Below are 14,467 nucleotides of genomic sequence, written 5' to 3'. Positions count from 1 at the left end.
GAGACATCTCAAAAGAATTATAGCCTTGGGACACTGTAAGTGGAAGTTTTATAATAAACAAGGAACACATATAACCAGAACATTTTCTTTCTGAAATGTGCTATTCTCCCCACTCCATTTACCGCATTTCAGTCTTCACTGACTTTGCACCAATACATCCTATTAGTGTCAAAATTTCATTCTATAGCAACATAGCACAGACTTAGATCATAAAGACAGATGCTGAAAAGACAACTTCTAGAAAAAGCCAAATTCTCCTTTACCCTATTTGAGCTACTTAAATTTAAAAAGCAAATGGAACTTTTCTAAGGTATAACACTGTAGTGTCCTAATTAGATCAGAATCTACCCCCCCCCCCCCATTAGACTATAGCATTTTTGGTATTATCTTTTGGCAATACATAAAACAAACTTCTCATTTGGAGTTAAGATATTAATTCCAGAGGTTCTGTCATTGCAAACTACTAGTCAACCAGTACATGATTGTCCGTCATATAATTAAGGAGACAAAATCTCTCTCAAAATCACAGATGATCTTAACCTCTAATTTCTAAGCCTTTGAGCTCCCAAACACCAGTAATTTACCAATTTTATATAGTTTTTCCACATTCCCACAGTGCATTTATTCTTACCTACATTTTTTAGCTCAACTTTTAAACATCTTAAATAAATGAATTTTAAAAGGAAACTTTACATCACTACCTTAAACCATACATATAACAAAAACATAACTAAAAGAAAAAACCCTCATCCATATACTATCTAGAATCAAGTCAAATTCCACTCCTGGAGAATGTCCGAAATGTGGGACACAATGACTCAAGCTTGACTTTCTTATTTTCTACATTAGACCACTGGAACCCAGAGAAATAGTCCAGGAAGTCGCAGAAACAACTTGGGTCAAATTGATTGTGGTTGCAAAGATTTATACAATTCTCCAATTATGAAAAAAAAAATCCGGTTCTTTATCACTTATTGTTGTGGACCTAGTTCAAGGTTTTTATATAGGTCACCCTGTTTCCATTCTCTTTTCAAGCAACTATACTTAAAAAAATAAGTGCATTAACAAATCAGGGTATAACAATCCAGGATTAATTGCAATTTTGAAAGAAAAGTAACCCAAAACTTGAAAAAACACAAATCCACACATTTTAAAATAAGAGTATGAATCTACAGAAAACAAGTTTCAAAAGCATTAGGGAGGAAAGTAACTGCTAAACTTTGTAATCCTTAAAACGAGGCAGCCCTATCGGACAGGAAGGGATAGTACACACAATTTCCTTTTGGAAAGAACAGCAAAACCAATTCCCACGGGCTTGAAACCAAAAAGGTAGCAGCTCCTACACATAATTTAATTACACAGGGAGAAGACTACTTAGTAGTCTTACTAAGTCATTCTAATTCTTTCCAAATCCATTTTCCTGAGGGTTTTTCCTTTGGGATCTCATTAGCTGACGAAACTGACACAGAAAGAAACGTTTTTCATTTAGGGAGAGAAAACACTTAAGGTCCTTCAGGTCAAGTCTCTCCGTGAGTGGATGGGAGGCTTGAATACAACTGGCTCTACATTAGGGAACAAGGGCTCTGGGGCTTTTCTTATTTGCAGCAATGAAAAGCTGTCACCACTTGGAAAGGGTCGCCATCCCTACAGAGCGCCCCTTGCTCTAACGCTGTAGGACGCGGCCCGGGGTGTTCCTGCACCATCCAAGGGGCCTTGTCCTGCAGGCGAAGGTCAGAGGCTCAGCAGAACCGGGACCCGAGCTTTCCTTCTCCGGCTTCCCAGCTCCTGGAAGGAAACCCGAGGAGCAACTAACTCCCAGCATCCACACCTGGGAGCAAGCGTGCTCACGGACCCACCGGACCCCGGGCCTCCGGCGGCCGACCAGCTTCCAGCAAAGCCTTCCTTTGCTAACCTGTCTTTCCCGCGAAGTAAAAACAAAAACAAAAAACTACTTGTCAAGCTGGCTGGCGTCTGGCCCAAGGTCATTCTGAAAGGGGCCAGGGCCTCGGCCGCGAAGCATGAGGGAAAACCCCAGCCAAGCTCCACGTTCAAGCTCTCAGGAGGTTTCCAGTGTTTCCCAACACGATCCCACCCGGCTGTCAAAATGAGACCCCGAACTAGGGGAGGGGGGGTCGTCAGGTTAGCCCCCAAACGTTCGCGGGAGCTTGTGCTGCTCTCTTCAGGGACCGAGGAGGCGGCAAGGTCCTGAGGGAGTGGCAAAGCCAGAGCCCGGGGGTTGGGACTCGCGGCGACACCATGGACCGGCCCGGGCCACCGCGGGTAACCTCCTTCGGCCGGACGGTCAAGGCCGCGGCGGTAGGCCCGGAGGCCGGCACGGGCCGCGGGTCCCGCGTCGGGAAGGCATCAGCACTCACCCCTGGGCCCGCTGAAGGGTCCCCGGCGAGGGCTCCCGCCCGCCGGCTCCCGGGGCGTTGCAGTGGGCGCTCCCAGAGGCCGTTGGCCGAGCGCACCGAGGCGCCTGGGCAAAGCACCGGCCTGAGCGGCCCGCAGCGGGCCGGGAGAGATGCGAGAACGGCCGGAACTGGTCCTTGACGGGAGCCGTAGCTGAAGCAGGTTCGTGGTCATGTGATGCAGGCGAGGGCGGACGTGAGTTTCACGCACAGGAGCAGGGGCAGGGCGACGGCGATACGGGGACATCTTTGTTGAGGGCAAAGAGCGCCAACTGCAAGCAAGAACGCGTCTGTGGTAGGAGTTTGGTTCACGACTGAAATTTTATTTTATTTATTTTTTGGGTTCACGGCTGAAATTTTATTCTATTTTATTTTTTAAAAGATTTTGTTTATTTATTTGATAGCCAGAGGTCGCAAGTAGGCAGAGAGGTAGGCAGAGATAGAGGAAGAGAAGCAGGCTTCCTACTGAGCCAAGAGCACGATGTGGGGGCTCAATCTTAGGACCCTGGAATCAAGACCTGAGCTGAAGGCTGAGGCTTTAAGCCACTGAGCCACCCAGGCGCCCCACGGTTGAGAAATTTTAATTGGAGTTCGTGATCTGTAAGACTTACATGTTTACAGGGTAGACAAACCTTCCTAGCCAGTTAAAATGACTATTTTTCAGGACTGTTAGTATCAAAATATCTGGCGTGAGGCCTAATACTCCGAATATTTCACCGACTCTGCTGGTGATACTCCGATTTTGATCACTGGTTGAGCTAATTACTTATTTATTAGATGTCTTCCTTAACAGCACCCCTGCCCTGACTGGCTTCACTAATCGCTCAACATGAGAATGATGGAAAAAGAGAAGTTAGGTTTTACAGTAGGTAGCAGCCTTATTTAGCCTCGGTAGAGCCCTCTCTGGATCTAACCACCCAACTAACTTTCCGTGGGAGATTCAGTACTTTGATCCCCAACATCAGGGCGGGCTGAAGCCAGATGGCGGGATATTTTGTGTAACTAGACTTTAACAGCCGAACAAGGACATGCACACGAGCGGGTACTTCTCTAGAATCTAAAGATGCTCCAGAGGGGTTGCCGCTTTTCAAAATAATTGAGGAAGCACTTTGAGAATTATGTTCTTGGGTCTCTTATTAATAGTGGCAAATCATCCTTTCATAAGAATATATAGATTTTAGGAATGATGAGTCATTCCAAACCAATTCTTTTGGGGGAAGATAGAAAGACCAAGCTGGGTAGGCTATCCATAACCAAGACTTGTAGCAGTGAGGGCCCTGCTGCTTCCACCAGCACCCTTCCACTTCTTCATTTCTTGCCATTTGCTTTTTATGCCTGCCCCCTCCCCACAATAAAAACGTTTTGAAATAACTTTCAAATGAAAGTTGTGAACCAGTTGCCAGATCCGAAGTCTTCTCCCTTAATTCTGATCACCCTTGATTTTCCTGAATCATTTGATTCTGTTAAAGGAGTCAGTGTGGTACATGAAATCACCAAACATTGGTAGTAGATTCTCAAAGAGGAAAAAACAAAACAAAACAAAACAAAACGACTTTTTCTCTTCCTTACCTAGAAACTCTGCCCCCTTGTTTTTTGTGATAAAGCTTCATGCTGGGTCTTCCATCATTAATGTGGACATTCCTGTTTATGATTTAATCCATTATTGAATATCTTTGCACCCATGATTGCCTCAAATCTTTTGTGGGGAAAAAGTGCCATATAAGTCTACATTAATTAACACATCCATTTAGTATCATCCTGTTGCCCTAGTTCTAGCCATTTCTTCGTGTGTCCCTTTGGAGTTTTGATCCCGACAGATTTCAAACTCAGATTTTCTCCTTCTTCCCAATCCAGATAACTTCACCTGATTTTTTTTTTTTCAGTTAATGGCAAGATTATTTTTTGAGTCCTCAAGTGTCAGAATTCTGAAGTCATCTTTCACTGTCTCTCAAGACCCCATCCTATTAGATTCCCCCATGTCAATGCCTACTCTCCACTTTGTTCTGTTCCCACTGCTATATCATTACCAATCAGCTGGGTTGATAACCTTTTAACTGGCCTTCCCAGCTCCATTTTTCTCCTCTGATTCTTACCAGAGGTTAGATCCACAAAGAGCATAGCTTTACAAATTGTGACACCCCAAATTTGAAGCCCCAGGTTTAAAAGAAATTGATGATTTACAGTTCTCTACAATTCAAAAGTCCATAACAGCAATCCAGTGATTTTTAAAAACATTTGAAATTACGAAATAGCCTCGCAAGCACAGTAGATAAAATACTGGATCTTCTAGGTTACCGTTTATATGATCATTCTACTCTTTTTAGAATCTTCATTGCTCTTATACCAGCCAATGAAATATAGGTTTAACCTGATATTTGAAACTCTGTGTGATATGGCCCTAACTCCTACAATGCCACTTTATTCATGGTTGTGTGTGTATGTACATGTGATGTTTACATGTATAGAGAATACATATATCCCATATATTCCTATGTAGTCCATGTATGTTCTTATACTCTATATATTCTTGACCATTAATTATTCTCTGAGATTGCTTCATGCTTTCCTAACTACTTACCCTTATCTGTAATATTCCTGCCACCTGAAATGCCATCCTCCTTCTGGCCACCTTCTGCTTCTTGAAATCCTAACTGTCCTTAAAGGACCACCTAAAATATTTTTTCTTTCATAATTATTTCCTGAGGGCTCCAACATTTGCATCACTATTTGTCATCTCTTATGGCACTTATTCTGTCTAGTATTATAATTAATCTATGTATTTGCCTTATTTTCTGCCACCATTTTAAGTTCTGTGTTTGAGACCAAGGTCTGTGTCTCACTCATCTGGATGACTTCTGTGGAGCCAGATATCTTGAGCATGATGTAGGTCTTGGGTATAAAGTGATGAGACCTCTATTTCCTGGTTTGGTTGATAAACCCAATCTCAAGGCAATCGTTTTTTAAAAAGGTTTTGAGCAATGTCAGCGTTTTTAGAAAAAACGTCAGTCTACAGACGCCCAGAGAGGGTCACATTTATCTGGATGTTTAGATTTAGCCTGGCTATTCAAAATCAGTTTCTTTTCTCTCTGTGTTTGGTTGTTTCTCAGTTTCCAGTGGGCAGAGCTGGGAATAGGGTGAGGTTGAACTAGCCACTGTTCATGCTCTCCAAGTCCCCTGTCAGTAGGTTGCTAAGAATAGATTAGAGACTGATCACAATTTTTCCTTCCAAACAGTCTCACAAGTAGAGAGAACGATCACAAATAAAACATTCATTCATCTACTTGCTATCAGTCAAAATAAGTTCATTAAATGTATTAACACATTCTGGAGGGACTCAAAATGTTTTCAGTGTACTTTTTGGCCCAGTTACGAAAATATTTCTAAAATATTTATTTGAACAACCATTTTCTTTGTCTTAGAACTATTACTCAAGATCACTGTTTAGTTTCTTCCTTTTATAATCTTGTTGCCATTTAACACAGCCTGAAAGTTCCTTACTTACAAGATTTCTTATTTTGTATATTAAAAGCATTTCTCTTTACCAATTCTGTACGTTTAAAATTTTATGAATGTTTTTCTTTGAATGAGTAATATTTGTATTAGAAATGGGAAACATTTATCAAAATGTATGATGCATACTTTCTGTAATCTACATGTGTTCTTACTGATTTGTAAAAATTTCTTAAACACCCTAATAGAAAATGAGCAAAGATGTGATTAGGCCCTTCAAAGGAAAACAAAAACAAGCACTAATACAAAATATGAAAATACAAATAAAACTAAATGAAAAAACAAATACTAATTAATAAAAAAAGCAAATACCAATTAAAAGTGACAAATACACAGCATCACTGGTAGTGAGCAGACTGTAAATTAAAATGTGATAGGGAAAAATTGTAAAAGAACAGCTATATCCGGAACTGGTAAAAGCATGGGAAGATGGGTGTTTACATTGTTGCTATAGCTGGAAATTCTAACAACCTTCTTGGAGAACATTTTTGTATGTATATCAAAGACCTAAGATCCTGTGAGTTCTTTGATTCTGTAATTTTCCTTCTAGCAATTGATCCTGAGGAAGTAGCTGGAAAATGTGAAATGAAATGTGTACAATATTTCCATATTATTAATTAAATGTCCATCATAAAACTAAATTAAGTGTCCCTTGATTGGGGGATTCACTGACTTATGTAGTAAATCCATGCAATGAACTATGGTGTAAATAATGATTAGTTCTTGTCTATTGATGTGAAAAAAAATCCATAGGGCATTAAGTTAAAAAAAAAATCTTGTTAGGAACAACATGTTTTTATTCTATTTTTGTTTAGGAACATATTTACAGGGAAGAACTCTGGAAGGACATACACCTTAATTATCTTGGGTGAGGGTGACTGGTTAGATTATGGCAATTTTTATATTGTATTATAACTTTTGTATTGTCTCTTGTTTTTACAGCAAACATGTATTATTTTTACAATTCAAAAAATTATTTCCATTTTGAAAGAAAAATAAAACCAGATATAATTTTTTCAATTTTATTTTTAGACAATACAATAAAATAATTTTTAGCTATAATTACAGAAATATTAGTACATTACAATATTGCAATGTTGTCAGGATATAATAATATAAAATATCCAATATATTTTAAATATATTTCATTTGGTTATAGAGTAAACATTAAATTAAGTTTAGTTGCAGTAAGTTACATTTGCTGCATAGAAGAATCTTTGTAAGTTAAATTAGCAATAAAATTCAAATTCAGCATTATTGTAATACTTTTATAAATAAGTTACTTAATAATGTTTACCTTGCAGAAAGACCTCTGAGAAATCCATTATTTTAGCACACTGTGAAATTTCAAAGTTGAAGCCCCAATTTGAAAAGAAACGAGTTATTTACATTTTATCTACAAAGTTAAATCTTCATAACATTGTAAGCTACTCGTAGGCATTTGGAAAGTAATGCATGGAAGCTATGTTTTAAGGCTCAGTCTCAGAGGTATGACTGAGCTACTGTTAGTATGGCTTCTTTGGAATGTAAGGCTTTAGCATCACCTGTCTTCCTCAGAAGTTAAACACTGCTAAGAGGGCAAGAGAACACAGATGCTTGGATAAGCAGAGGCCAGTAATTTGGCATTAGCACCAATCTAGAGCTTTTACATATTAGTAAAATTAAACAACCTTAGGGTTGTTTGTGATTTTGGACTTTAAAAGGGAGGCACAGATGGAACAATTACAGCCAGCTGTACCTGGTAACTGCCCATACAATCATTCCTTGGCTGTTTGCCCACAGCAGTTCCTAATTTGTGTAGGAAATCACCTGGAGGGCTTGTGAAAATGCAGATTTCCGGGCCTTACCCCTAGAGTTTCTCATTCTACAGGTCTGAGGTGGGCCCTAAAATTTCCATTTATAGCAAGTTTCCATTTATAGCAAGTTCCCAGAGGCTGCTGATGCAGTGGTTCAGGGACCACAGTTGGAGAACTGTTGTCCTATAGAGGGTTTGTGGCCATCAATTAGACCCTGTATGCCATTATGGTACAGATGGGACAGTAGGATATTTTTAGAGCAAAAAAGTCTTCATATTAGGTGAGTCTACGTAAGTAATCTAAGTAAAATGCACTTTATAATGTTTAAATGTAAAAATGGCTTGACAGCAGTCACCTGAGCAGGGAAGGGTGGGAACCGAGGTCCCAACCTGTGCTATCCTCTGGGGTCACACTTTCACTTACAGAGCAACTGAGACCAGAGCAATAACCTGAATTTAAATATCAGCACCATCAATGCCACCTGGGTGGATCAAGAAGCATCTTCAGAGCTTTGCCTCAGGATACCTGGCCTCTCAGATCCTTCAAATAGTGTTACCATCGAGTTCAAGTGGTACTTAGTGCCTTGCAGATCTTTGTTTTTTAAATGTTGTTCCTACCTTGGCTTCTGTGATGCCCAAGAGAAGCTAGATGTCCTGGGCTTTCTCTGGCCAGATACCTACTTGTAAACCTTTATTGAGGCCTACTGAATGATGACGATGGAATATAAAAACAGTGACAAAGGAAGAAAAAGGGAAAAGAAGCCAGCTCAGATATGTGGGAGTCCTAACAGTAACAGTAAGTTAGTCACCTTTTCTGGGATATCAGATCAGAAACATTAGTCTCTTTTTCTCCCCCTTAGTATCTGTAATTTAGCACCTTCCCTGGGGCCTGGGTTGAGGCTAAATGAAATGCTTGTTCAGCTGAATTAAGTAGCTTTGGGAATGTATCAACACACTGAAAAGCAAGTCTTAAGACCTATATCTGCAAAGCTATACAATTTTTACATTAAGATTTTTACAGGACTCTTTCAACACAGTTGGTGAGACTATGTAACATAAAACACAAAATTTTTTACAAAAGAAGTAGGGAAATAATCAGGGAATAAATCTGGAAATACCCAAGTTACATGGAATATGAATGGATCACAGCAAAGGAAAAATATTTTGAGCCTAATCTGATTAGCCAGCAAATGTCGTAAGTTTTCTCAACATTTATAGGGATGGGGATAAAGTGCACATCCAATAAGTAGTATCCTTGTTATCTGGGTGGGTGAATTGGTTAAAAAAAAAAAAAAAAAGAAAAGGAAGTTAGATACATTTCAGAGCATGTGTGTAACATTATCCTATCAAAATTAATTCAATAAGGGTAAAAATTTGAATGCTAGCAGGTTACATTGCTGCTGTGAAATGAATTCAATGGACAAACAAAAAATTTTTTAAAAAATATGAACAAAACCATTCTGGGAAACCCCGTTTTGGCCTTAGTCTTGGGTATACTTGAAAGAGCCCTAGAATATCCGTGAACCTTAGTTTAGTTCTGGTTTCCTCAGGCCTTAGGTTACTGAACAGGTCTCAAAGTCCAGTCCAATGCATGAGGTGCCATTACTCCACCTGCCCCCCCCCCCCCCCCCCCCCCCCCCCGTCTCAGGGGCTAAAGGGGGTGGTGGCACAATTTAAAACCAATTTAGCCTCCCTGAGTCTCAACAACTGGAATAGAAAGGGGCAAATCTTGGGAATCCAGTGGACCAAATAGCTTTGAACTTGTAGCACCAAACTTTATACCATTGCAGTTGAGGCTGTGTATTGGATACAAAAGGAATAGGATTTCAGGGGTATTTTTTGAAAAGTCTGCTGCCTTGCCATAGAAAATTTTGCAAGAGCACAGATTAGATACTAGGATTGCAGAACTGACTTACAAGAAATGCTTTGTTATGTGGGGGAACAAATAGAAACTTTGTACTAAGTCATCAAGGAACCATATTGTTTGGTTAGAGAAAAATACCAAAATAAATGCATATTCTGCATCATTACTTGGTTATTTAGGATGAAAAGGAACAGTTCTGTTTTCTTTTGATTTCTTCATTGTCTTCTCTTCATGCACACCCGACAGCGACTTATTATCTTTTCTAACTCCCCAGCTTTCACAGTTGACGGAATAGGTTTTCTGAAACAAAAGCAAAAAGTGCAAAGAATCTCATCAATGTATAGGTAAAGAAGGAATATTTGCTGGGTTTGAGATTTATTAATAAATATTATAGTTCATTTAAACTCTATTATAGGAGGCATATTTCTGTAAAGGTATATATGTAAATGTTTTATAATTTAGTTGTATTTCAGCAGCAGTGAGGAAAACATAGACTGTGATGCAAATTTAGATTCTCTGTTTTGTAATAAAAACAGCCCTTGTCCTTTAAACAGTCTGGATCACACACAAGTCTTCCAGTACAGTAAATTAAGAGCAGCAGATCATTTCATAGTTTTATTCTGTAATTTGCTATAAGTTCATATACAAATGTTAAAATATATTTGGTGGTGACAAAAATCACATTTTTGGGCCTTTATTGACGCAGTAGTACAAACCCATGGCTACTAGTTGACTGTGGAACACTTGTAAACTGGGAGTTCCAAACTAAGCAGGATTTTCTTGTCACGGATATCTCTTTTAAACGTGAGTTCATCAACACATAGGTAATGGAAATCTAACGTGGCAACCTCTGAATAGTTCAGCACTGAGTCATGAGATTAAACTTGACTTTGAATAGTTACCTGAACATTCTTTGGGGGTTTAATGAAGCCAACCAGAAACTGTAGGAATTTGAATAGTAGTTGCACGTTCCTCTTCCATGGCACTCTATGAATGGACTGGCTCGGAATTCTTCCAGGCAGGAGCCAGGGGAGGCCAGAGCTTGCCCAGCACCCTCAGAACCTGCACTTGTGAACTATCACAATAAAAATACGTGGGTAAGAATTGTGTGCATGGTGTTCAAACTTTCAGTGCTTTACCTTTTTTTTTCTTTTTTGTAATAGTAAGAAAAAAAGTAGTATGAAATAAACTTATGCTTTTTTATCCAAATTTGCTAATACTTCAGGTACCTTCCAAGTTGAGTATTAGTCATCAAAAAAAAAAGTAAAAGCTATTTCTTTGGCCTGAAATCCTTCTTTTCCTTAGTCAGCTAGCTCGTTTTTATAGTTCAGGGATATGCCTAAATATAACCTCCAGGCGGCTTTCCTTGACCTCATCCCTTTCACAATCTCCTCTTTCCTTCAGAGTACTGATCACCATCTAAATTCATTACTATTGGGGCGCCTGGGTGGCTCAGTGGGTTGAGCCGCTGCCTTCGGCTCAGGTCATGATCTTGGGGTCCTGGGATCGAGTCCCGCATCGGGCTCTCTGCTCAGCAGGGAGCCTGTTTCCTCCTCTCTCTCTCTCTCTGCCTGCCTCTCTGCCTACTTGTGATCTCTCTCTGTCAAATAAATAAATAAAATCTTTAAAAAATAAATAAATAGGGGCGCCTGGGTGGCTCAGTGGGTTGAGCCACTGCCTTCGGCTCAGGTCATGATCTCAGTGTCCTGGGATCGAGCCCCGCATCGGGCTCTTTGCTCAGCGGGAGCCTGCTTCTCTCTCTCTCTCTGCCTGACTCTCCGCCTACTTGTGATTTCTCTCTCTGTCAAATAAATAAATAAAATCTTTAAAAATAAATAAATAAATAAATAAATAGATTCATTACTATTATGGTTATTTTGTCTTGTTTATTGTCTACCTTTACCACTAAGATATATGTTCCATGGCCAGCAGGAACTTTGGTTCATTGTTGGTATTCTTCTTAGTGCTAAGAACAGTCATGGCACAAGGTAGGTGTTCAATAAATACTTTTTAAATTAATGGTTGAATGAATGGAGGAATGGATGTCTGTGAGTAAAGAAAGGGGAATGATGTATCCTAAGTGGTGCTATACAAAATATGAATAACCACCAACCATGTATGTTTGGCTCTCAGAATCACTAATGGTCAGTGCATAAATTTCTTCATTTAGCACTTCACATCTGGAGAATCTTTCTTTAAAAGACTTTTTCTCTTAGTCCCCATCTTGCTATGAATGTCAAAGGGGCGTAAGTGTAAGGTAAAAAGATTGTGGAACAGACAGACTCAGGTTCAAACCTTGGTTTTACCACTTAGTAGTTATGAGACCTCGGGGATCTTCATTTTTATTTATAAAACTGTAGAAGATAGAAACCTCCAGGGCTTCCATAAGGAGGATCTATATAAAATGGCTGCCATGTTAAAAAAAAAAAAAAAAAAAAGGCATTCTATTACTAATTTGGCATTACTCATCACCTGAATATCTTATTTAGAATTTATGGGTAAAGTCATTTTTAAAAAATTCTCCATTATTTACAAAAAACCAACTTACTTTAAAAAAAAAGTATATTTCCAGATTTTCAAGCCAATGTCCCTAGAATACATTGCATATTAGTATCAGGCTTCATTCTTGAGGGCCAAATTTCACCCCGTCCAATGTAAGGTTCTAAGGGTAATCTTTACTATGAATTTGCTGTTCCTTTCCTCCTTACCATGATAAACGAAAATCCTTTCCAGAGAGAAATCCAGCCATTGGGACAGGAGGGAATGGCGGTGGTTTGGCTGTGAATGGCTATGGCATTTGTAGGACCTTCACAGACAGTGCATCTGTAATGTGAAATAAAGAATATGGCAGCTGGGCTGCTTTGATGGCTCAGTTGGTTACCTGTCTGAGTCTTGGTTTTGGTTCAGATCATGATCTCAGTGTTGTGAGATCGAGCTCAGATGGAGTCAGCTTATGATTATCTCTCTCCCTCTTCCTATGCCCTTCCCCCCACTTTCTCTCTCTCTCTAAAATAAATAAAATCTTTAAAAATAAAAAGAATACAGCAGCATCACCACTTTCTGGACCATGATGTGCTGCCTTACATTACATTACACATGAAATGATTGACCTTGTCCCATCACAAAACTCGGGTTAGATTTTTACCTGCTAATATAAGGCTCCAGGGCCCTGCCAGTAATTGGAGCCATGTCCATTGGCATCGGAGCTGGTGTTGACAGCCAGTATGAATAATCATTTCGAGATGCAAAATTACATACATCATTGATGTTACAGAATAAGAATGGCATTGTGGTAAATCGCTGCAGACAGCTGCCGAGAGTTCCTAATGAAACATCGGACTGAGTATCAATTTTAGTTAAGTTAAAATTATTTTGAGTATCATTACTAGGCAGAGGCTAATTAAAACAATGTGTGACAAAAGTAAGACAACCCAAAAGAGTTGTTTGCAGAATGTGTTATTGAAAAGTTTTAAAGATGATAGATATCAAAGAGCCAATAAAAAACAAATTCATCTGCTCCAACCCTCTTAATACTTTGGGTGACCCTTCCTAATCAGTCTAGCACTTGAGGACTGGTCAAGTTCGGGTGGGAAAATGTCTTTGTTTCGAAGTATTCCCAGTTCTTCATATGTATGTAATAGCTAATAACTAGATTAAGCTTCAGAAAACATGCTGCTTTTAAGATTAAAAAGAAAACAGGTGATTTAAGTGAAAATTGTTTGTATTGAATAGGACAAGCTAGACTGACATTCATGAGCTGGGCTCCTTCCAGAGCTGTACATTCCAGAATGAAAATTAGACATTAGGCCAATGTTGTTTCATTTACTGTCTTTAAAAAGTGCTGTAAGGCACTCAGGCTTGTTCACACTACAAAGAAAAGTACCCCATACTATAGAAGTTGACAATATATCTATGGAACAAAATGAAAACTAGGCTTGGGACATTACCCAGGTCTTGTCCATGGGCTTGTTCATTTCCTTGTACAAAAAGAAGAGAAAATCCACTATAGAGCGGCTCTGTCCCTTCTGGACAGGAGGGAATCGCTGTTGTCTGACTGTGCCTGGTAAAGATGAAGCCTCTCCTCATTGGCCCAGTTGCAGGAGGTCCAATGTGTCCAGGTTTCCCCTTCAAGCCTGGCAGTCCATCAGATCCAGGTGGTCCTTTAAAAAACATGTTATTTATGTTTCAATACAAACAAAACCTCAAACTCCATTTCCCATAGTACTAATTTCAGTGTTGATGTATATCTGGTAAGCTCCTCTTGAAGGAGTCCTAAAGAAGACTGACTTACAAAATGGCCAAACAATATTAAATGTTGATTAGTTTATCACACAATGCCTCTTCTTATAAATATTTGTGTATATTGTATGATGAATTTTTGAGATCAGGTCTTTCTGTTTTCATTCTGTGGTACCTAGCACAGTGGTCTGCGCCTAGTAGGTCTTACGTACATTTTTTTATGTATGAGTGAGTGCATCCTACAACAAGAGTGAATAAGTCAAATACAATTTGAAAGTCTCTTCAGGTGGATAATAAAAAATGCTTTTGATAAAGTTAGTAAATACTCGTGGAAAACACTGAAAGTTCTTTTTAAAGGTGTAAACTTCGAGAAGGTTTTAAATCAATGAGTAAGGCGAGTAAGAACTGAAAAGACTTTTTTCTTTTAGTGTGATAAGAGTTTCTTTTATTTATGAGTTTAAGGCAAAGTAAGTATTTTTGATACTTTTTTCTCTGCACTAGAGTAGGCAAATACACGTTTGTCACTTTCTAAGTAAGGACCAGAGAGCTCTCCTTTCTCTCTTTTTTCTTTCCTCTCCTTTTTTTCATCAAATAGCTATTTTTTAATGGTATTGGCATTGGCTTCCATCCCGTCTTGGTCCCTGATCC

The 14,467-nt window shown here is 39.2% G+C and overlaps 2 protein-coding genes across 17 annotated transcripts in view; both read right to left on the bottom strand.

Moving 5' to 3' along the window:
- Positions 1-2,489, bottom strand: part of MFF (mitochondrial fission factor) — a 31,310-nt gene extending 28,821 nt beyond the window's left edge. For 14 of the 15 annotated variants that reach the window (XM_032355024.1, XM_032355025.1, XM_032355030.1 and 11 more), the window contains exon 1: positions 2,376-2,489. The gene's annotated coding sequence lies outside the window, so the exon portion shown is untranslated. The remainder of the gene's footprint in view (positions 1-2,375) is intronic. The other variant, XM_032355029.1, reaches the window with a different exon arrangement.
- Positions 2,490-9,664: 7,175 nt separating this feature from the next.
- The window catches only part of COL4A3 (collagen type IV alpha 3 chain), a 126,963-nt gene continuing 122,160 nt past the window's right edge, over positions 9,665-14,467 (bottom strand). For both annotated transcript variants that reach the window (XM_032355023.1, XM_032355022.1), the window contains exons 48-52: positions 13,528-13,740; positions 12,726-12,903; positions 12,289-12,403; positions 10,483-10,655; positions 9,665-9,880 (exon numbers count right to left, since the gene is read on the bottom strand). In XM_032355023.1, coding sequence (XP_032210914.1) covers positions 9,796-9,880; positions 10,483-10,655; positions 12,289-12,403; positions 12,726-12,903; positions 13,528-13,740 — 764 coding nt within the window. In that variant the 3' untranslated portion in view covers positions 9,665-9,795. The remainder of the gene's footprint in view (positions 9,881-10,482; positions 10,656-12,288; positions 12,404-12,725; positions 12,904-13,527; positions 13,741-14,467) is intronic.

This window comes from Mustela erminea, chromosome 8, assembly GCF_009829155.1.
Source record: "Mustela erminea isolate mMusErm1 chromosome 8, mMusErm1.Pri, whole genome shotgun sequence".
Taxonomy (NCBI): domain Eukaryota; kingdom Metazoa; phylum Chordata; class Mammalia; order Carnivora; family Mustelidae; genus Mustela; species Mustela erminea.
Note: the sequence above shows the minus strand (reverse complement) of the source record. Positions and strands in the feature narration are given on the sequence as shown.